This window comes from Perissodus microlepis, chromosome 10 (assembly GCF_051167445.1).
Source record: "Perissodus microlepis isolate ML-2025 ecotype Zambia chromosome 10, ASM5116744v1, whole genome shotgun sequence".
NCBI classification, from domain to species: Eukaryota; Metazoa; Chordata; class Actinopteri; order Cichliformes; family Cichlidae; genus Perissodus; species Perissodus microlepis.
In genome coordinates, this window is record NC_140470.1 from 24253227 (window position 1) to 24277151 (window position 23925).

The 23925-nt window shown below is 40.9% G+C and overlaps 1 protein-coding gene across 3 annotated transcripts; it reads right to left on the reverse strand.

Annotated features, from left to right (window-relative positions):
- Positions 1-1572: 1572 nt before the first annotated feature.
- On the reverse strand, positions 1573-22580 carry macroh2a1 (macroH2A.1 histone). Of its 3 annotated transcripts, none has more exons than XM_084940761.1 (9): positions 22421-22580; positions 20914-21114; positions 20304-20410; positions 20013-20204; positions 19100-19207; positions 13245-13335; positions 11055-11144; positions 5229-5403; positions 1573-3126 (listed from the first exon to the last, which is right to left on the reverse strand). In XM_084940761.1, exons 2-9 carry the CDS (start codon positions 21083-21085, stop codon positions 2961-2963), a joined length of 1101 nt encoding a protein of 366 aa, XP_084796887.1. In that variant the 5' UTR covers positions 21086-21114; positions 22421-22580; the 3' UTR covers positions 1573-2960. The 3 variants fall into 3 exon arrangements, with proteins under 3 accessions (XP_084796887.1, XP_084796886.1, XP_084796885.1); XM_084940760.1 differs by lacking the exon at positions 13245-13335 and adding an exon at positions 15489-15588 and having other exon boundaries at positions 19100-19204; positions 22421-22579; XM_084940759.1 differs by lacking the exon at positions 13245-13335 and adding an exon at positions 15489-15588 and having other exon boundaries at positions 22421-22577.
- Between the last annotated feature and the right edge of the window lie 1345 nt (positions 22581-23925).

Genomic DNA, 23925 nt, shown 5'->3' on the forward strand with positions numbered 1-23925 from the left:
TAGCCCTCTAGTAGTAGTTTGGTTCAGAGTGCCTCTCAGTCTATTCAAGTCACCGACCCTGGATCCATCATACGTCCTCGTCCACGTTTGACAGTGGATGCCACACACTGTGGAGCCATCCTTTCACCTACTCAACAGCGTGCAAAGATCCTGCGTAACGATTTCAAATTTAGATTCCTCAGTCCATAATACCTCTTCCAGTCTTCAGTAGTCCAGTGGCAGTGTTTCATTTGTCTTATTCTGACATCTTAGCAGTGGCTTTCTTGCTGCAACTCGTCCTGTCAAACCTGCAGCTCGAAGTCTTCTCTTCACAGTTGAAACTGAGACTTGCTTACCACGAACACTATTAAGCTGTGCTTAAAGCTGTTGTCCTGTGAGTCACCTATCATGCAAGCTGTTAACTCTCAGAAACTTGTCCTCTGATTCAGTCAGAGCTTTGGGTCTGCCAGACCTCCTCCTGTGACAGTTTACCCTATTTTCTGAGTGCCTTTTAACGGTGAAGGAAGCTGTACTCACTGACACCTCGACTTTCCTTCAAATTTCTCTGTAGGAAAGATCGACATTTTTAAGTGTTACGATGGTCTGTCTCTCTTCCATTGTTATTTGCCCTTTTCTCACCAATTTTGTAGCAACACACTACTTTCTGCAGTACAATATAGTGCAACTGATGCTCATGGGGGTATGGTACCGCAGTGTTTTCCAACACTGCTTTCATGCAGACAGAGGGGGTTGTAAGTAATCCAGAAAAGTTGGAACACCTGTAAGAATTAGTAGCACCAGCTGTCAAGGCTTGATTAACTTCTAGCTTTAAATTGTGTTCCCTGAAAAAGGCCTTTTTGTATAATTCTGAAATGTACATTATTTTTCAGTTTTGAGTAACCTTACCTTTTTTTTTTTTTAAACCTCTGGCAGTTCACCACTTACCTTTGTACCATTTTAAGCTATTGATTGGACTTGAACAACTTGAATTGCAATAAGTAACTGGAAAAGTTTGGGTTTTCTATGATTATTATTTTAACATTTGCCTCCTTATGTTCTACTTTACACTGATGAAAATGGGAGATATGCGAGAAGCTCATGTGAAAAATCTGTAGGGAAATAAAAGTTAAGCAACGATGACAAACTCATCCTAACCAAAAACAGTTGCTTTAAGTCTTTTGGATTCATGCACAACTTGAACCAATCTTAAAGTGTGACCCTAAATTAAATTAAAAAAGAAATTAAAACTACTCTGGATTTCTTCCAGTGAAAAACTCGTTTGGTCCTCCTGAACACAGACACGCATATGCTCAATGAGCCGAGGTTCGTGAGGCTTTCGCTGTGGCTCTCAGTCAAATCAAATAAATGTAGCGTGTCATCTTTTTGCCATTTGTTCTGCAACACTTACAATTATGCTCACTTTAATACAGTGGAGAGGGATTTATTATTACATCCAGCACACACACTCTTTTCCAAAGGGGACAACGAAGGCTTCTATTTCAATTAAACTTCACGCTCACACATGCATTTTTAATCATGAAGCTCACAGTTACTGGCAGCATCCCACAGATCTCCACGAAACACAAAATGATCTCAGAATTTTTGAAGGTATTTTATTACCGGAGTGTGTACAGACCTTTTGCAATCATCAATTGTAGCAATTATTAGAAAGCACCTTACTTTTTTTTTCCCATAAAAAGTTAGACTGTTGAAAAGTCTAAATGCAGCAAAACAGTCCGGTTCCTCATATACGTTCAAATAGTCCCAATTCAAATCCAACCTCAAATCAACCGCTGTCTGTGTGAAGAGGTCTGCTGCTGCACAAGAAAATGGCTGAGATGGAAAGTCCAATTTGTGATTATAGGGCGCCATCTGGTGGTGGCTGAATGGAAAGAACCAAAAACCAAAAGCAACAGCAAGACGGCCTCTGAATGAGTACATACTGTATGTTTTATGGCTTAACAAAGACAAACACACTTCTACATTTTTTTTCCTTCCAAATACCGTGCCACTTAGAATCAGTCAGAAAATTAAAATAGAAAATAAAAATCTATGTTACAGTTTATTATTTTACTATAACATTTCACAAATACTCCATCTATATAAACACTTATAGGAACACACAATATAACCCATTGTTGCTCTGCAAAGACCTCCAATCTCCACTTATTGAATGTAAATGTACATTTTTCCAGGTGCAAGTATAAACTCTTAATAGTAGGGTCAAGACATATCAATAAACTCTTTCCAATTGAGGTTTTTCTTGGAAATTGAAGGCATCTGCAGCACACTGCGAAAGCATCTTTTGCCTGTGGAATCAAAGGCAAAAAAAAAAAAAAAGAAGAGGAATTTGCAACACACAACACAAAAACAAAAACTCACTCCTTTAGTCTTTAACACCGGTCTCGTAAAGACCAAACCAAACGGAGCTTTTCTTTACGCTTTTCATTACACAGTGCGATACCAACAGAAATTATCCAAAAATGTAGAATTAATACCCCAAAAAAATACAACACACAATTAAGTGTCCTGTGTTACTAAGCACGAAAGAATGAGGGTAGCTGTTTTTATTGACTGTACTGTGTTTACATGCATTAACCCGTATTTATCGGCCTTCTCTGGAAGCCTTTTGTACTTGAGGTGTAGCAATGTCTCATAGCATCTTTTTAAACTGTATATGTTCTGAAAATTAAATCTTAGAGTGAGTGTTCTCACTTGTTCAATCTGTTTTGTGTGGCACTGTGTGTTAAAAGACCGCAGAATGAACAGTGCACGTCTACATTTAAATGCCAGTGATGACAAGTAAATAGGAAATTAAAAACGATATAGGAATTTCACAAACTTAATGCAAAAACAAGTTCCCAGCCTTAAGAAAAATTTTTCTTTTTCTTCTTCTTCTTCTCTTCAAAATTAACCGATCACTAGTAAATGCCGCCTTCTTTCCTTGCAGGTAAAAACAAGGAGGGGAATATTCCATACTTTTAGCTCGTCTCCAGCTTCGCCATTTCTTGCACGTAGATCCCGATGCTCTCGCTGTCAAACAGCACGAAGTAGACGGTCTTGATGGTGGAAGACATGGTGGCCACAAAATAACTGGAGATGGCCTTGAGGATCAGCTGGGCTGCCGTCTGCTTCGGGAAACCATTCCTGACGGGAGAGTTCGCACACACTTAGTGAAATGTGGTCTCACACGCACACACTGCAGAGATTGTCATTATGTTAGTGGTAAGGATACACATGAAGGTAGTTATTTACTAGGCACATATTATAGATTGAATTTGGAACCAAGTTTTACTGCTTTCAACTCAGGCACCAATTTTAAGCTGTAAAAGGGTGAATGGCGAGGTAAAGTTTTTCCTATAGCTGTTCAAACCTCATGAACCTGAACTTTGGCTGCCCCCTGTTATTCGCTGGTTTCCAACCAGTGGCTTAACAAAGGTTGGGAAGATCAAATCTGAGCTGCTGATTATCAAGATAAGAAATGAGAAAAAAAAAAGGTTTCAAGCTAAATGCTAATGAGAACAAAAGTAAAAGTGCTAAAAAGTTTAGGAGGCTAATTACACATCGTTAGCTAAAAAAGTCAGACGTAGCCAGTATAACATCATCCACTGGTCTTGAAATTGTTGTCTTGTCGGCATTTTGGTCTTTAGATACTGGATGCAGCCACATTTGGATGAGTGGGTGATGTGGGTTAACTAAAGCTCATGCTAACCATCTTGTTTAGACCTCAGTAACACAGGCCTAAACTGTGTGACCATCAGACGAGGTTAAAATAAACGTTGACTAGTTTGGAGTACATGCTGAAGGTTTCTGCGTGAAGCTGAGTTAAATCTGTTGCAAAGAAGGTGCAGCACCAAAAAAAACCTCCATGTGATTGCTTTAGCAGATTGCTGCAGTTGTCTGTAGTTTGCAGGAAAAATGCCGACTTGTCTGCAAACATTCGCCAATTTAATTTCCCAGCCATAGTGAAACTTGGAAGACGTTCACGTTCAGCAGCCTTACTACGGCAAACATCATATTTCAAAAGGCACAGCTTTTACTTTAAAAGGTGAACAGCCTGGGTCACACTTTTCAGAGTTTCACTCCTGCTAAATAAAGACTGAGTTGCAAACAAGTCAGCATATTCCATGTAAACTACTATCACCAAAGAAATCGCAGAGGTTTGCAAAGAATTTCATGCTACCAATAGGCAACTGGTCAAGGAATACACTCTGGATTAAATCACAACCTATTTTATCTCAGTCTACTCTAAACGAGGCCATAATTATTATTTCTTCATTAAAATTAAATATCATTTATTTCTATGAAAATGCAAAGATGTGGCTTTAGACCAGAAAAAGCAATCTGATTGCTATGCAGGAGTCAACTTCTGCAGGCCTGTTCATCTTTTATAGAGAGTTTAAGAAAACAACAAGTGTGTAAAGACATAAGATGTTTGCAGATCACCAAAATTTTGCCAATTTATCCTCAGACAGATGTGAATGTGTGTAAAGTTGACTAATGTAAAGCCACATAGCATTTTACTTTGGAAAATGTTGCTTTATTGCTTAATTTTGATGCTACAACATGCAGAGTTAACTTTTCAATCAAACCTTTGTTTGAACCATTGTCAAATATTCAGTAAAGTAATTCTGAGTAATTAATATCAAGTATGTAAATCTAAAATGAAGATTGGCACTAGAAGCGGGTTTGATTTCAGCCTTATAGGGAAAAAAAAACGCTTAAAATGCAACATCACGTACAGTCAGGATGTCATGTTGGTCATCTCCATCTTTTATATACAGTCTATGACCTCATTGTGCTGCTCTCAGTGTTTTCTATGGGATCAAGCTGGATGTGTTCACCTCTGTTGCCAAAGAATTCGTCTCAATCCCCATTTTAAGTTACAAAATAAAAGGAAAACTGTATGGGTACACACATAAACATGAACAATATTTTCTATAGCCGAAGATCCAAGAATGCTACTCGAAGATGTTATAAGGAGATCTGAGACGTTTCTCCCAGCTGGAATGTTATTTCAGGAGAACTCAGTACAGTTTTTTGGGTTTCCGAAGTGTTCATATTATCCCCTTTTTTAAAAAACCACTTTTAGCTTTAGACCAAAAAAAAAAAAAAAGTAAAAGTAAAAATGTCCTTAAGTGGATAATCATACTGCATACTGGTGATATACAGGATGTGGACCAGATAACATTACATTTCCTAAGAGTGTCTTGTTTTTACAGGCGTCTTTCATCTGCGTGTTGTCTTACCTTCCACTCCCAATGGAGGGAAAGGCCACAGACTTCAGTTTCTTCTCATCTGCCAGAGCGAGACAGTTCTTCACCGTCTTGTCCAGCATCTCCTCGCACTTGTCGGAGCCCCAGCCTGGACTGTTACAGTGGATAACGTACTTAGCAGGCAGGCCAAAGCCAGCGGTCAACACGGCTGAGAGAAGGGGGGAGGAAAGAATGGTTAATCACTATGAAGGAAAGAGGAGAGGAAATAGAGACACCAGGCGGAGAAGAACTGGGAAACAAGTAAGGATAAATACTATGCTTGCACAACATGCCAACATTTTTAGTCTTGTTGCAATGATGACTTTTCTCTTTTTTTTTTTTTAAACACAGCCCGAGATTCATTTAGTCAGAACAGTCAAATGTCAAAGCTTCTTTCACTCCGTTTTGTCAGAAATCAAAACCTACAAGTTGTTTGGAGGCCAAAGGTGCTAAAAGATCACTGCTTAGTGGAAAATCTCCAAAATCTCCAGGATATTTCAGTGAGGTGGGCTGTTCCTCCAGACAGCAGAGAAGAAGGGGGAAAAAAGAAAAGTAGAACAGCAAAGACGGGGAAGAAAAAGGAATGAAGGGAAAGTAAGAGAAAGAAAAATGAGAGAAGCCTGTACTCTGTTGTTTAACATTTAGCTTAGTCTTCCCTCAAACCCAGCAGCTGTAAAAAGTGTAACTCAGCCAAAGCCTCTGATTCTGTGAAGTGCAAAAGCCTCCAGTCAGAGTTTATTAGCCCACAGCGAACGTGTGACTGGACCGAAGTCAAAGCTGAGGACGAGTTCATTTCCAGATGGCTCAGAGAGGACGGAGAGACTTCACACAGCTGAGCGAGAGCCAGTCACGCCGCATGTGTGATCTGGTTGTGAGGTAAAGTCGAAGGACGATGATGATTATGGTTTTCATGACTGCCTGCCGAGTCCAATTTGTTTTATGGTTTGGGTGGGAGGAAGTGTGTGTGGTGGTGTTTGTGCACTGCGCATAACCTGCCGATCAAACGATGATGAAATCCAGCCCTGCAACATTTATGTGGATTTTCTGCATCTAGGTGCAAGGAACTTATCTGGTTACGCCAATGATCGCTGTCTTTTAATCAATCTGCCACTGAAATATGAACACCATCACATTGCTGCAAGAGACGAGAACCTTCAGGAACCCAGCATGTACCTGTGGGTGTGATACTGCCATTTACAGGCTAATAAAAAAAAAAAAACAGTGCCAGCTACTGGTCGATGGCCAGGCTAATCATATTGTGCATTTAAATTTTGATACTCATGTTAACCCTTTATTGACCCCAGGTCTGTCAGTCTTAATTTCTCCTAGAGACCAAATTCAGATGTTTCGGAGAGAAGAACATGCTTTTATCACGTGCACTTCACATTAGCTTACCCCTCAACCATTTTGTGCTAGAGAGAAAATTCAAATGGTTCCTGAAAAGATGAAACTAAATTTTTGTTCAATTTTACAGATGAAATCCATCCATCAGTTCTGTATGAAACTTTGTTGATTATTATATGCATCCACTGGAAACATATGTCTGGCATTATGTGCTGTCATCTGACATATATTACAAAAAACAAAACAAAACAAAAAAAAAAAACACTAAATATTTTTATTACATAAACACCTTACATTTTTTTATTTACCCTCAGACCTTATTTGTTTCATCTCTGCTGGACTGGGATGACCCATCAAGCTGCCTTAGGGTTGCATGGGGCCATCTAGAGCAGCGGGATGGTGTTTGTGGGACTAATTGTGAATAAAGTGCAGTGGCAAGTTCCTTCATTAGTCATGCAGGAACATGTGCAAGAGTGTGACTAATTCCTGCGATTTTATAGGCTGGACAACAATGGAGCTTTATGGCACTGATGATTAAGCCATATCGAGTTTTGGCTACTTGTTAATAGATAAACCCACTGCTGCTTTTTGTGCAGAGTGTATTACAAATGAACCGATTTATCCTCTAAGAACAGTAAATATTAAAGATTTAATGAGCCAACTGTAAATCAGTAAAATTATCAGTTTTGCTGTTTACTCAAGCCAAAATTCAGAATCTTGGCTGCTCATTTATAAAATCCTCTATAATCAGCAGAGCAAGTCAGGCTTCGCAGAAAACTAATGAAGGGAAATTTCATGCACTCTGAGCTTTGCTGTATAAATAAAACAATTAGCTTTTACTTACTCAGCTAACGTTTTATTTTATGTTATTATGCAGGCAGCGGCAGTAATTTTAGAAATTACCACCTAAAAATCACTCGTAATTTCAGAATATTACACTAAATGAATAACCTTGGGTTTGAATAATTCACTTTAGTACCTGCCTGGACTTAAAATGTGAAACTTTGCTTGCAGAGAGACAAAAATGTTGGTAAAAGACATCACTGAGAACCTTTTGGACAGCTGTCCTGAGGCAGGTGTGGTCAGCGTGACCACAGGGCCGATCCCAGAATCCCCGTCAGGCTCTGCTGGCTTGGTGTTCAGTCACCTGGTAATCTATTTACGAGCTCCGCATAGAAAGCAGGATTAGGATACTGAGCGAACTTGGCTGAAGGTGGGCAGCATTTGAAAAAGTGAGTGTGATTGATGAATAATGAGAGAGATAAAGCGAAAGAACCAGAGACAGATGGAGAAAGAATAAGAGAGGCACTAAGAGGGAACAGACTGAAAGATAAAATAATCTTTAAGGACTAAAATAATATTGCTCTCTGAAGGCCGATCCCTGTAGCTGCAGACTAAAGTCGCCAAGAACAGATGTGATGTGCCAGTGCTAAATGTCTTTGATCACAGTCATGACCAAAAGGAAAAAAAAGTTCCTGGATTCACGGTTTCAAGTTCAACACTGAGCTTTTAAGTAAAGAATGAATTAGTCCAAGTGTGTAAAATCTAGGCTTCCATGTCCAAAGAGCTAATCCTGGCTGCGGTGTCATTTTCTTAAGCTGGAAGGCCAAAAAGACCCTGCCCTGCTCTGCATGGTGTGTGAGATGAGAGATTTATGAGACACGCTGACATCACTGTCATACGAGCTGGGTGGTGCTCGAGTGGATCAATATGCACTTTTCCAACCCCTTTCAATCATGTAATCAGATCAAAGTGTGGAAAAATCTGATGCACAGTGTGTGAATGTTAAAGCAATTTTTAAAAAGAGGCAGTTGCAGCGCATCTTAGTGTTACGCTCATACTTCCTTTCCAGCAAACCAAATGTTTCATTAAAAAGATTTAAAAAATTAAAAAAAAATCTAGAAACAACACTGATCAAGAATGTTTCTGGATACCAAATTACAATAAACTTGTTAACATCGTTAAAAAGACCCAGGAACAGTTACAATACACTTCGAAAAGAAGTGAGAACGAAAAGGTGGGAGTTGTTATTGAGCACTTAAAATGTTAAGCTAATCCTGTGAGGTGACAAAATTCATTTTTATTTTATGGACAGTTTTGTTTTTTCATCAGAGTGTGTGTGAAAGCAAGAGATTGTTTATTCCTAAATAAAAGGAAGACTTTGAAAACACACAAGGCCGTCAGGGTAAAGAAAATAACTGAATAATCATGCTGGATTTCTCAACTGACATCATGAACTGGGTGTGTTCAGTGAATCAGTGGATGCCACTTTGATTGATGGAAATCAAAATTGTCAACCTACAGGGGGCTGAGTTCAAAGACACACTGAAAATATTTTGGCAGGTTAGTCAATTTTGCTGTATGGATGGACCAATCACTGACTTCTACAGACATGGAGATGGACCCACGTGTTTGTTTGCATGTTTGACAACATCAGGGCGTGCTTCTAACGAGACAATGGCTGTATCCCAATTCAGGGTCTGCAGCCTTAAAGTACACAGCCTTAACGGTCCACAAGGGCCGCGTACTCAAAGACCGCTAAGGCCGGAAGTGCGAGGCTTGTGAAATGGGACGGTCTAGCCTCCGTCGCGCTGCCCAGGTTGCCTAGCAACCATGATACTAACAGCTGGAAACGTTTCATACAGCTTTGTGTGATAGAAATGAAGGAGAAAATCTTTTGTTCATTTGTTTGTTTGTTTCTACATGAGCTTTGATCATTCTCTGTAAGATTAAGCTCAGCTATTGAACGGCGTATATTTTAAAGTAAAGACTTTAAAACCAAGTTAGTACAATCGTCACTAATGTCACATAACTTTGCCGACATGTGGCCAACAGTAATGTTTTAATGTTCTTTGTTATTAAACATTTGCACATAAATAAGTGACATAATATTCAGTACTTAAAGTTTACTCTTCGGGCGCCCCTCATCCGCCGTTATTTTTCGGCAAAATTATCCACACCCACCGCCGCGCTATGCATTCTGGGATATGTTGGGCCACGAAGTCTACACCGCCACATCCTTAAAATTCAGGGAAACGAAGGACGCATTTGAGGGCCGCATTTCGAGCAGCCTTCGAATTGGGACAGCCTTCGTCGCGTCGCTGTGACGTAATCGGCCTTAAAATGCGGCCTTTAAGGCTGCAGACCCTGAATTGGGATACAGCCAATGTCATGGATACAGTCCTGGGGGATCTGGAGCCAGAAAGTCTGAGGTGCAATCTGACAGCATCGGATAGGTCCAAGGATGTCATTCCGATCCCTAACAGCAGTCAGGGTGCCGTCGCCTAGCCCGTAGAAGCCTGTGCGTCCCTCGACTATCATTGACCCATCAGCAAACCAGTCATGCTGAATGTTACAGGCAGCACAGCGTTCTCGGTTGCTTCTCTGTGCTGGGAGGTGCAGCAAACCTTCTGGAAAAGGCACCCTTTGATGTATCAGGAGTTGGACTACCTGTGCCACCTCTGTAGGGTCCAGGTATCACCTCATGATATCAGTAGTGACACTAACACTAGTGGCAGCACCTATGGTATGAATTTAAAATTCCTACATTGCTTTGTTCTCAAGTTATTGCATTCACAAATTTGGGTGTCCATGTCCTCGCCTGCCCAGAGGTGGTGCACCTGTAGTTAATTTCTTGTTAACACCAAAGCAGCAACAAACCCCTCTGCCATTTATCTGACCAGATCAATATCCCAGATTTTTAAATGACTTGATGCCACAGCCTTATTAAAAAGTGTTCCTCTAATTTTTAAATTGAGTAGTTTAAAAGTTTCAAGAAGCACATGCTTAGTTGTTACTGTACAAGCCAGTAACAAGAAGACAGTGAGAGGAGCACTCTGATGTGATTGGAGGATAAGGTTAGTGTAGGCAGGTTAAAGCAGTAGACCTCATCCAATCAGCAACTTTTTCAGACTCCAAAGAAAACTAAACTCTGAACCTGCTGGCTCATCACATGGTCTCATAATCATTACCAGAAATTATAAGAGTTCTTGTCACTCTTCAGAGGATTTATCGAGCCTAAAAAAAAAAAAAAAAAAAAACCCTCACTAGGATTATCTGGATATTCCATCATTAAGCCGGCATTTAGTTTTAAATTTCTGGATTTGGATCTTGTATTTATTTCTAAGTAAAATATATCATTTCCCCTTGTTCAGCTGATACTCCTCTTACTCAGTGACGATGATGTTTCAGTTCACCTGTGTTGCCAGCATCATGTAGCAGGTTTTTATACCCCTGTGTTTATGGCGATTTATCTTTTTATATCATTAAAATACACCAGCGTTTATTTGAAAAAAAAAAACATTCTGCCAAATTTTTATCATTTCCACATGTTTATCTGTATGTGGTGTTAAAATAATGGTGATAGAATGATTTCATGTCTTATTTACAGTACCACAGCGAAGTCCGAGCCAGATCTTTCAGGCCTCTACTTTCTGTGTCCAAAATATAAATAAAAATAATCCTCTGTGCACTTACCACCAGCCACCTCCAGAGGGCCGTTTTTCTTCTTCAGCTCTTGCACTGCATCGGTGAACTCTTTACCCCCCTTTTTCTCCAGAGCAGAGCCTGCGAGGGGAGAGAGGACTGAGGTGAATGCATCCTCACATACTGCAGAGAGAAAAACAGCAGGCAAGAAGAGAGCTGACTGGTGATCATGCAGACAGACAGGCAGGCAGGCAGACACACAACAGACAATGATGCTGTCAATCATTTCCCCCGGCCTCTCTCTGAATCTCTGCACTCACATTTATAATCAAACATACATGTTCCTGTTACTTTAATTTTAAGAGTCTGGGAAAGTCTCATAAATGAAGTGTAAGGATTCAAAGCTGCCATTTTCAGAATGACTCATTCTGAGAGTTAAACTAATGTATTAAAGCTTCAGTCTGTAATTACTTCCCTCTGACCTTCCATAGTGGCTTATATGCAGTGAGGAGAGTATTTTCTTTCACTCTCAAAATAGCAACAAAAAAAAGTGGGTGAGCGAATATTATAGTTAACAATGTAAAAGCTTTGCAGCACTGATGAATGGACTTAAAGTAAAATAGTCCTAGCAATTTAAGTTTAACTAGGATACTTGATTTCATGTGTATTCATGTCTCACTGACAACATTTATACCACTTTAAAATGCACTCAGAGCTAAAGAGAGAAGAGGGGAGGCAATTTAACGTCACCAGAAGCAGACAAATGAATGCTCTGGCTGCAACAATATTAAAAACAGGCAGGGGGGGTAAAAAACAAGATCTGGAAGTAAGAGTAAAAGTCAGCATTTTAAAGAAAAGACCCTCAAATCATTTAACAGTCATTACAAGAAAAGCAGACAAAGGTTGATGGTCCTCGTAGGTAAAGAGCTAGTTAATATTTGTTCAGTCATTAATCCAAATTGCCACAAATCAACCCTCACGGGTTTTAATATGAAGCTTCAGGAAACAGCGTCTTAGACATTTTCTCTCTTTCTAACCGTCTGAACTGACAGCACAGTCAGAGAGGTTAAATGTCACAGGAAATGAAGCGAGTCCCAGACTGTCTGCGTTTCAGTCGAGTGGAACAAAGCAACAACAAGCAGCAGCACTGTTTTAGGATCACACTGAGAAAGTGTGTGTATGCTTTACTTGATGCACTCAACTGCTCCGTGTGCATCGCATTTCTGTTCTTCTATAGGACTAAGAGAATCACTAGGAGAAGCATAAACATTGTGCACATTGTCTTTGGTGGGAATAACTATGAAAGGTTGTTGGAGAGAGCGCAAAACAAAAATATGCGCTACCCAGGTTAATTGTTACACATTCTGCAGGCCAGCTGGAAATAATACCTGGATGATGTGATAATAAACTGGCAAAGATTTGAAAGTTAGCCGAGACCATGAACGTTTACTGCAGCCCGATTTAAGATTTTGTGGCAAGGAGCCAGACTCACAAAGCAGGAGGAATAATTTAGGCAGAAGATATGATATGACTCTGAAAGCTTGTTGAACACGCTTACAAAAAGCTTATAACACACTACGCTCCAGATACATCTCTGAAAAGCTGTCACAGAAGTATGTGGCAGTCCAGCTTTTCATCCACATATAAACCTCACACAGTGTCAGCGCTTCGACCCCTGGTGCTGACGTGGGAGTTCGAGGTCACTCAGCTAACTACAGTTACACTGCTTTGCGAATGAGAACGAGCGGGAACCAGTTTCGAAACATTCTGAATCGAGATGAAAACCAAAATTTACATGAAGCAATTGAGTTGAGTGCCCACGTTTTGTTTGCCTACTGGCTTCGGTTTATGGAAAACATCGCATGTGAATGCAGAACATTTTTTTGGCAGCCAACTTTCAGATCTTGGCAGTTACCCACAAGTATCTCATTGCACTAATCTTACAGCCTTTACTTGCACTTTTCAAGCCTCTGCAAGTTAATTTTTCACTGATAATGAAGGATGGTTTTTCCTCCCTTTTCAATTTTTAACCATTGAGCAATTCTGATCATATATTCTGTGGTTATGCTTTAAGAACAGCAGGGAGCTTGGTCGTGGTCTAAAAAGCGCTTCATTAAAGAATAAAAACTGTGCTGCTGCTGCTGTGATGTTTGCCCACAGACTGCAGCGCTGACCATCTGGATATGCAGAGGGAGAGCAGACAGGCAGTCGTGGTGTCTGCAGTGTCAGTGGTTCCTTTACCTACTTCACCACCTGTATAGAGGGAGGAGTTGGTCGGGTGAACGACAGCGTCGCTCTCCACGATGGAAATGTCGGCTTGGACAACTTGCAACTACAGACAACAACAACGACAGGCAAACAAACATGGTGGTAAAAAACACAGTGAATGACCAGGAGCAATAAGATGGCAAAAAGAAAAGAAATAAATAAATGAATGAAAGAGAAGAAGAAAAGAGAAAGTGAGCACGCTCCTTATTGGCTGAGGACATCACAGGGAACAAGGAGGCAACTGAGGAAATGGTAGGTCATGTTACAGTATGTAATTAGGAAGCAGGACTGCACAGTTGGCTAGATTTGCTTAAAATAAAACAAGAATAGAGTAAATAATCCAAAAGCGTGTAATCGTCAGGGCATATAACCACACCCCAAAATGTTTTTATTCCTACAGTTTTCCAGCAGCAGAATTTAATCCGTCCAACTGTGTCATCCCGAGTCCTGAATGTTATGATCGCACTCCAGGTGAACAACCTCACAGTCAGGCTGAAGTGAGCGCCTAAAAGAGGCTCGTGTCGGGTTTTCTCTCGCTCTACTTCAGTGCACTACACTGATCTTCAAGCATTACAAAAGGTCCTGCAGCCCTTTGAAAGGAGGACAACCTGGAATGAACCGCAACACATTTACACAACAGGAGGAGCAAGCAGGATCGCTGCTCTGAGGAGCTTTGAGAAAATCCTTGAAAGTCTCCACAGAAATCGCTTTCTTCTCCTAGAAGCAGCATTTTATCCATGCTTTTCTATTGATTTGAAGGAAAATTTCCACCTTTCTGCTCTTATATTCACAAGTCAAAGAGCAGGAACGGCTACTTTAAGAATCAAAGCATCTCATAGTTTATTCACACTGTGAGCAGTTCTGTTACTTCCAAGGAGCTGACCATCCAGCAAGCATCGAATAAGAATACTAAGGAACGTTTACAGGAGCATTAACCAAATAGATTATAAGCATAAATAAAAAAGACAGTTATTTAAACCCACACCCAAAAAAAGATCTAATCTAACATTTGGCGTTTACTAAGCTTTAATATAACTGATCTTCTATTTCTATTAAATAGAACATTATACAGTTATATTTCATTTACATATAATTTAGAAAATTTCATTACTTCAGTGTTTTCAGACTGCTGCCACAAACGCTGTGTCTCCCCATGAAACCAATAAACAAAATTAGATTATTAATTTTATTTTATTTCCCTAATTTGTGTGCACTTGTTTCATTTCAGTGCACTGTGAGTGTATCTACTTTTAAATGCAAGTTTATCCCACAGTTCTCTTTAGTGCATGTATGAGGGAGGCACAGGAGAAGCCATTTGCTCCATGTAGCAGAAAAGAGGCAGTGTTACTTAAGTTTCTCTGAAACTGTTGACCTAATGTCAGCAGAAAAAAAAAAACTATTAAAGTATTAATTTGCCCCAAATCAAAGACGAACAGCTGATGTCATACAAATCTTATGGCAGGGAAGTTTTAGCTACAGCACTAAACGTCTCGATGCATTCTCAATCATTCAGGGAAGTAAATCTCCAAAAAGTTGATTCTGTTCATCTGGACGTAGCGTTTTGTGGGAGAAACGTTTCGTCACTTGGATGAGTGACGAAACATTTCTCCCACAAAACGCTACGTCCAGATGAACAGAATCACCTTTTTGGAGAGCTACAGCACTAAAGAACCTCTGCCTTTGAATGACAGCTGAACAGTGTAACCGCTGCAGAGGACCACCTGCCACCTCAAAGCAATCAACCCAGAGGAAACAATGATAAAAATCTTTTCTGATTTTCCCCCAATGGCCATGGGTGAACGTCACTAAAGCCTTTTTGCAGCAGCGTCAGCATAGAAATGCCTTAAGGAACAGAAAATGTAGATAAAAATGCATCTCAAATACCTGCTGATTAGAAATCACAGTTTAATACAATTAATGTCAAAACTACAGACTGGTTGTGCTTCAAATTGCATTTTAAAAACCTGATTTTCACCTTCTGTTAAACCGAAACCTAAATATCCACTGTCCACCATCTGAACAGAGCTGCTCACAGTGTGAAAGAATGGAACGGGTGGAAAAAGGCCCTCTAAGAAGCTTGAAACTTTGATATTTTTAACCCAGTAAGGATTTAAGTTAGAAGAAGCTGTACTGTTGAACCTTCAATGATTTTGAATATCTATGCCCACGCGGACGAGAGGGGGTGAAGGAAGGAGGGCAGGGAGTTGAGGAGCTCACCTAGATCATCTTTAAGTTCAAGTTCAGCATTGGTGGGGTTGATGACCCCCTCCACGTCAAAGCCAGCCAAGTTACTGACCTCGCTGTGGATGAGGTTGAGCTGCGAGGCGGAGAGCAAGGGGGGGGGGAGCAGGCATGCCAAGGAGGAGGTGGACAAGAAGGAAGAGGTCAGGAAGCACAGCCATTAAAACCAGAGTAACACTGCAGCTCAGTAGGGATACCTTGACTTTCTGGTGAATTACACAAATGGACACAGTGCACTTTGTTTCCTAAATTTAGATTCAAATCCAATTTTGCACAGGGCATGCAAGAAAACACCTGAAAACTCCCTGAAAAAGATTTAGTTTGCAAACCTTATATGCATTTATTAAACACTACTTTAAAGCTGAATGTTACAGTATCTACTTGAAAGCCAACTATAAGCACACTGGTCCTTTAAATGACATGATAAAGTGCTTTCATTTGCAACTGTATATTGTCCAGAGGGGATGCAGCCTATGGTATTCTACATCTAAATGCAATGACTTCTTTTTATTGAACGCATTTTAAAACAAGCTTATATTAGTAGGATGTCCCGTGGTGTCCCACAAGGTTTCCAACTCCTACATGTCTTGCAATAATCTTTGTAGAGTACAAAGGAGAATCCTGCTGCATTAACTGGAAAAGATAAATTTGCTTCTTTGTTGACTTGATTTTAAAGTTTTATTTCATGGTAGCAGGACCAACAGTTTCAAGAAAAAGAATTGAAAATGTCAAGGTATTCCTCTGAATGTTTATCATTTCAAACAGACATCCAGTAAAAGCACCTCTCATCTTAAGATTCAATAGTCATCTGCTATTCCCCAGACACTATATTTCAGCAACAAGCATTTGAAAGTCAGAGTTGATGATAAACGCCCAGATTGTCCCAAAGAAAAACAGAAGCCAAGAAGATCAGAAAGAACAATAGCAGTTACAACAATTGAATCTTAAAACACACAGAATAAAAGACTAGATTTTCTATTAATGACTTCATTATCACAGTCAGTGGGAGGTTTATTGCATTCATCTGATTAATTATCATCCACTGATGATAACTGCTGCTGTAATCTTTGGTCAGCTACACAATCAAGCACTAATACTCTGCTGCTGCCGAGTATAATATTTCCAATCCGCAAATGAAAAGCTGAAAGCGTTTAATATTTTCAGCATCTAATCATTTTTTTAATCCTTCACTAAAACACTACAGTACACTACATGCATCATCAAGGAATGCAAGCACTTCATTGTTCTTTGTTCATTGTTACAGCTCATAAAAGATTCACAAGCACGGTGCCAAGAGTCATTATGCTTTTAAAGTACCAGCGGTAGCAGAAGACGGCAGCTAAATCAGGGCAGAATCAATTCTAATTCACTAGCAAGAAAATGTCAAGTTAATTAGTATGAAATGACATATTAGCATCAACATATGCAGGGCAGAACAAAGCATGCAGAGCTGCCAACTGCCAGGTGAAAGCTAAACCCTCGGTCACACCGGGACAGAGAAGCAACTCCCTGGCGCATTTTTCCTTCGCAACCGGTCGTTGCCAGATTGTTGCTGACTGGTTTCCAAGTCTGTGTGACTGAGGCCTGAGGTGAAACCTTAAAGTAAATTACTTCTCCCAATGCGTTTTTTTTTTTTTTTTTTTTTGCATTAAAACAGTGTAAGAACATATTTTATGATTCAAGAATTTGCAAAATAAAAATGAGTTCTACACTTAGTGGACACTTTGTTGGGTAAACCTGTTCTGCGCATGTAGATATGGTCAAAATGACCTGCCGACATTCAAACTGAGCATCAGAATGGTTGAAAGACAGCTGATTTAAAAGGGGTACTGAATATGGCGTGGCTGACTTCCAGGTCTACCAGGATTTTCCTGCACAAGGATTTACAGAGACTAGCCAAAAAAGAAGAAATATCAAGTGAGCCAGGTCAGAGAAGACTGCTTTAAGCTGATACAAAGGCAACAGTAACTCAGATACACCCTTTTGTTACAACTTAGGGTATGCAGAAGAGCATCTCTGAATGCACAACACATCAAACCTTGAAGTAGATGGGCTACAGCAGCAGAAGACCACACCAGGTGCCCCTCCTGTCAGCTACAAACAGGAAACTGAAGCTTCAGTTTGAACTGGCTCACCAAAACTGGACAACATGAATCTAGAAAACCGTTGCCTGGTCTCATAAGTCCTGATTTCTGCTGTGACATTAGGCCTAAAAACAAACGCATGGATCCACCCTGCCTCATATCGGTGGTTCGGCGTGGTGGTGGTCTAACGGCTACTATTGTCTAATACAAGTAAAGTGTCCAGATGTTGTTATGTCATTACTAATGTGTGTTTAATTTGTGATAAAGTACCAAAAAAATGAGTGAAAGGTGAAAAAAGTCAGACTGGTGTTGCCAAACAGGAATGCTGTTCATTCAAATATTTGTCTACACATTAAAGAAAAAAAAAAGTTAGCACAAAGGGTAAGAATAAGGGTCAGATTCATATTAAATCAGCAGTTATCTTCAATTCCCAATGTGTGAAATTAATAAAAAGGGAACCGGTGGCACTTCTTGCATCATTCTTGAGGCATTCATTCTCTAATACACAGTGTCACTTCAGTGCCTTTTATGTTGTTGTTTTTTTTTTTTTAAACCTCCAGTGATTTTCATGAGCATCTGATCTGATGACAGTCTTATGCTCTTGAAGTATATTCTGAGAAAAAAAAAATCTTTTGAAGGGATTCTGATTATGACTTCTTGCAAACTTACTTTCAGGTTTCAGCTCAGCCAAAGGGTTAAAAAGCCGTTTTTAATGCTCAGCAGGACCAAAGCAATGGGAGCTAACAGATCACAAAATATGTAGACACAAAATATCTCTCCCTGTCTCATATATTATCTATCTATAGATATATATATAGATATAGATATACTCCAATTTAAGCCTATTAGACCTTCACATGAGTTACAACAAAACTATCACAATGTTCAGTGTGAGGAAACTTATATTAAACAGAATAGCAGAAGCTTCCTTTTAAGAGACCAACTGAATGGCTTAGATGTTATCAAATCATCTTTGTCGGATTTCCCGTGTTAGATCTAGTTCAGTCATGAGGGAGCAGCACAGATAAAAGGCTGAATAAAAACAGTCGGATGTAATATGGAGGCAACAGTTTGTAGTCTATTGAGTCTACCAAGAGCCTGAGAGACCCTGTGGCAGCGCATGAAGCATTCTTTTCTGCTTTTTATCTGATTTGAGTTGTACACACAGAGCATTTGGTTGCTAAAGAAACACAGGTCACATTGAAAACAGAAGAAAACTCACAACTGAAATAAGAAAAAGATTATCTCAAGCTGTCCATCCTTTAAATGAAAAGTTATTAAACGCTGACCTCGGCATTGCTTTTTAGCACAATAGAGTCCCCTTAAAACCCTCACCAGCCTTTAATATCCAACATATACGTATGTTTTACTGCATCTATAAAAGATTTGTGTAGACTTTCTTCGTAAGCCTCATGAATCACCATCTAAAACTTGAACTCGACTCTGTATAATTAGCGGTGACCTGTGTTGAGGTTAGTGCATGTCTGAATTGACAGGACTGACCTTTTGACCCAGGAAGAGGCTCTTGGTGGAGAGCACGGTGAAGCTGTCAGATGGAGATCCCTCTGTAGTGCTGTCTGCTGACGCCGCCTTGCTCACCTCACCCTGCTTCTGTTGAGGACACAGAATACATGTTGACATGTGACACTTCACTTCTAACTGCAGCAATAATGCCCCCACCATGGGAGGGTCAGAGGTCAGCTACTGCCTCTGTGTTAAAGCTGCAGTCTTTAATAATATCTTGCCTCAGTTGTGCCTTCAGTTGCATTTATTTCTGAAAGTTAAAACAGTAAATCCTGCAGTGCCATTAGTTCCCGTTTTATTTTATTTTCCTACCATGTGGAAAAGGATGAAATCTCAATTTTTAATAATAGTTTCCTGATGTTACCTGAATGCAAATTATTTTGTTCCAAACTTAAGCTCCAGAAGTGTTAAATCCACTCCAGACATAACTGGGGCAAAAAGGTTTGCTTAAACATTGTGTATGTTTTGTTGAAGGCTGGGGGTTTTCTGCTCCTACTTGTTTTTCCAAATTTGATTAGTCTCAATTTGCTTGGTTTCTGTTGTCTGCGTGAAATTTAATTTTGTGTAAAGAGGGTGTATTTCCTCTCTTACAGCCACAATGGGTCAAACGTGTGTTTGTGAAGTGGTGCAGCTCCACAGCTATCAGCAGGAGAGCTGCAAGCACTTTGGACAGGAATAGCTTCCCTGCAATCAGCAGTGGAGTGTCTAGCATCTGCCGCTATGGTCAGTATGGATGCTTTTAAAAAATAAATAAAATAAACCCAATAGTTTGGACTGATTTTGAGACGTGCCCGACAATTAAGCGCAGTAACGACCAATGATACACTTCAAACAGTTAAAATCAGTTACAGTCGCTCTTAAAGGCATCAGTCTTGTTCACATTAAGGCATACCTTAGCCTTGCCTCCTGCCTTTTTCCCACTCAGTTTCTTAGCTGTCGTTTTCTTGACCGACTTGGGTTTCTTCTCGGGGGCAGGTGAGACGGGCGTCTCCAGTTTCCCCTTGGCGCCTCTCTTCTTGGCTAGCAGCTCTGGATGGATGTTGGGCAGGACTCCACCTGCTGCAATGGTCACGCCTTTTAGCAACTGAAACAGTTGCAAATGTGAAATTAGACAAACCAAGACAATGTCCATGATGCCCTGCACCACCTGGAAGTTAGGATCATTATTTATAGAGCAGCTCACCTGGTTCAGCTCCTCATCGTTGGCGATGGCCAGCAGGATGTGTCGTGGTGTCACACGGCCTTTTTTATTGTCTCTGGCCGCGTTACCTGCCAACTCCAGAATCTCAGCTACATGGATTTTTTTAAAAGAAGAAGAAAAAGAAATAATCAAGGGTGCTTTAAAAAAAACAGCTTTGTGTCCTGAATGCATGAGTGAACCTGATTAACTTTCATGAGGTCTTCAAAGAGTAAATGTGCCTCCGAATGTGATTTGAAGCAAACATCAGGACAAACATGGGTGATCTCTGAAGTGTGAAATCCCTCAATAAACAGATTTCCAGTGCTTCCTCATCAGTATCCTCTAGCAGCACCATCACTAATAGCAGCTAATCTGCAGCACTTTGCATTCTATTGGATATCCATCTATTGCTATCCAATAGATTTACAAATATGTAAATAACAAAGCATGCTTTGTCACAGGGATTTTTTTTTTCTTATAGTGCCCTTACATACCCCTAAAATGCTTTTAAAGTAGTCATTTGGTAGTTCTATTGTCTTGATTCTGGAGTCAGTCCTTGTGTTGCTGTCTGTTAATATTTAACCACTCTCTTCCATTGCAAAATAAATCTCACCAGTAAGATACTCGAGGACAGCAGCCAGGTAGACAGGAGCTCCCACCCCGATGCGGTATTTAGGCAATCCCCTCTTGATGTAGCGCAGCATACGCCCCACGGGGAAGATGACCCCGGCCTTGGTGGACCGCGAGGTCTTGGTCGACTTCTTCTTTCCTCCTCGGCTGGACATGATGCTGTCACTGCTACCAGCGTCAGGCTCTGCACGGGCACATCAGCCACGATCCATTGACAAATCTGAACAACACTGATCTCCTTTATTACAAACTATTAATTTGTGCATGACAAAAAGACCAATACCCATTAGCCAAATATCAAAAAGATTTATCTTTACGAGCTTCTTAAATTGCTGCAAACATTGTGGACCAGACCCAATACTCTATTAAGCAATCTGCCAATAAACAGAGTAATCCTTTGATAGGAAAACGTACCCCTGCTTTAACTTTCCCGTGATTGGAGCCCCTTTCTTGGATTTACAAAGTAAAAATTATAAATAAATACACAGATAACAAGGACTGGGTGGAACAGCCATTAAATTCCAGACATAAATGAGTTTGATGTCATGGGGGCTTCATAAAGAGAGGGGGGGGGGAGGGGGGTGTTTTTTAGTACACAGTATGCCGCTTTCCCTCGGGACTCCTACTCTTTTGACCATTTGATGGGAAACTGCAGAGGACCCAAATAAGCCTTTCATTTTATGTCACCATGGGGAAATTGCGCAACCCAAATGTGACATTTTACGGTCCTGACATCTCGAGAGAGGTCGCTCATCAAACGTAAACGCGATACGCACGCGGTGAGGCAATAAAAACTTCCCAAGTCACCCCGCCGCTTTACGAAACGTAAAGATTACTGCGAGCGAAATCAATGCTGCTGCACCAGATGCAGACACCAATTAGCTGTGTGGTAATCAATTAGCCCACAGCACAGGCCACGCCACCCCTCCCCAAAAAAAACCCTTCTCCCAACGCAAACACTCCGCGCGCGATACAGTGTCCAAGCCCCCGTTTCCCGCGGCTCTTCAGCTTTTTTTCCCACCAACAAACAGCAAGCACGTTTTATTTCTCCCGCAACATCTGCAGCATTTCTCCACTCTGACCAGGTGTAAGGTGGGCTGAACCGCCACTGACAGCTATTTCCGCGTGTCAACAGCCCGCCGGATGTCTAGCGCGCGTGCGTTTAATTCCCCCACAGTCCGTGCGCGTGACTAACGCCAAGTACCGAGCTGTCAGACGACCCGAGGACGATTTTAATGCTCGGGTCAGCGGGCTCTACCGGAGTTATTTCCACCCGAGAGTGGCGGCAGCTGCCTGCTCCTCCTTCCCTCCCCTTCCTGCCCGTCAGCCCCAGCAACACGGTCTCCCTGTCGGCCTCCATGCCAGGGGAAAAAAAAGCACGAAATGGCAACGTTAACGTCTCAGCCGGGGTAACGGAGACCGGCTCGATCGACACGAAACGCCAACACCAGAGCTGACACGGCTGTGCGCGAAGCTGGCGGATTACTTACAAATGCGAGAGAGGAGCGGAAAAATTTTCCTCTCGGTCTCCGGTAACAAGCCTGGGCAGTGTCCCCGTCTCCCACAATCCACAGCGAGTTGAAATATCGGAGCGAGCCAGCGCTGCTCGCAGAGCGCGACTGCTGAGAGCAGAGAGCAAAGCTGCTGAATCTGAATCTGCTGCTGCTGAGATTATCCTTAACCCTTTACACCTTTTTACTTTTGTCAAAAAACACGTGGTTTGAGTGGAAATACTGGACGTTTCCCGCGCACATCCATAATAATACTACTGATAATAATATTAAGCAGATTTAAGCGGAGTCTTTCACTGTGCACCAATTAATCCAATATAGGCTACCTTGATTATTTTCAGGGGTACAAATATTTTCGTCTACATCAGACTACAATATGTTTATCTTTTAATAACTTATTTGAACATCCTTTAAATACCCTACCTTATGAATTTATAATAAGTGTCCCACATGGACATCATTCTTGGACGTTTCAGCTAGCTTTTACTTGTTTACCTAATTTCTTTTAATAATGATTTCCCCAATAGTCTTAAATCTGTTGTACTGTTGGATTCATAACCCTTTGGGCAGTTAAATTTCTACCATCACAGTGGATTTTAAATCAAGCTTACATAGTTGTAGAAAAAATAAATATATTTGGAGAGATGAAACCCAGGTTAACTTGTACCAGAATGGTGGAAAGAGAAAAGCATGGAGCAGGAGAAAAACAGCTCCTGATCTGAAGCATATCACATCATCTGTCAAACGTGGTGGATGCAATTTTATGGTAGTGGCATGCATGGCTGCCAGTGGAACCAGTTTATTGATAAGGAGATTTCTGTTAGAAGTAGCAGGATAACTGAATAATGGCCAAAGTCAGTGATCCAATAGAGTAGCTTTTTAGTTAATAAATACAGAAGCTGTCACACTGTCACACCAACCCTCTGCATCCACGAATCTTCTCTGTGGTCTTCCTCTTTTCCATCCTTTGTCCAGTGTATTCACTATCCTTCCTCTGCACATGTCAAACCACCTCAGCCCTGCCTGTCCAACTTTGTCTCCAAACTGCTCAACTATGACTCCCAATGAAAACCTTAACTCTGCCATCTCCAGCTCGGCCTCCTGTCTTTTTGTCAGTGACACTGTCTCCAAGCCATGAATCATAACAGGTCTCCCTACTTTCTCTTTCCCTCTTGCTGCCATCCTTCTGTCACAAATCACCTCTGACACTTGTCTCCACCCACTCCACCCTGCCTGCACTCTCCTGTTCACCTGCCTGCCACCACTGCGAACAAGAAGGAGCTTAAAGCCGATCCCTGATGTAATCCTATCTTCACCCTGAACCCATCTGTTACTCCTATTGCACAATGTCTAGCCATCCTCATATATATCCTCCACCATCCTCACACACTTCTCTGCCATTGCTGGCTTCCTCATACAGTATCACATTTTCTCTCTTGGCACCCCACTAGGTCTTTCTTTATCCACAGACAGTGCAACTCCAT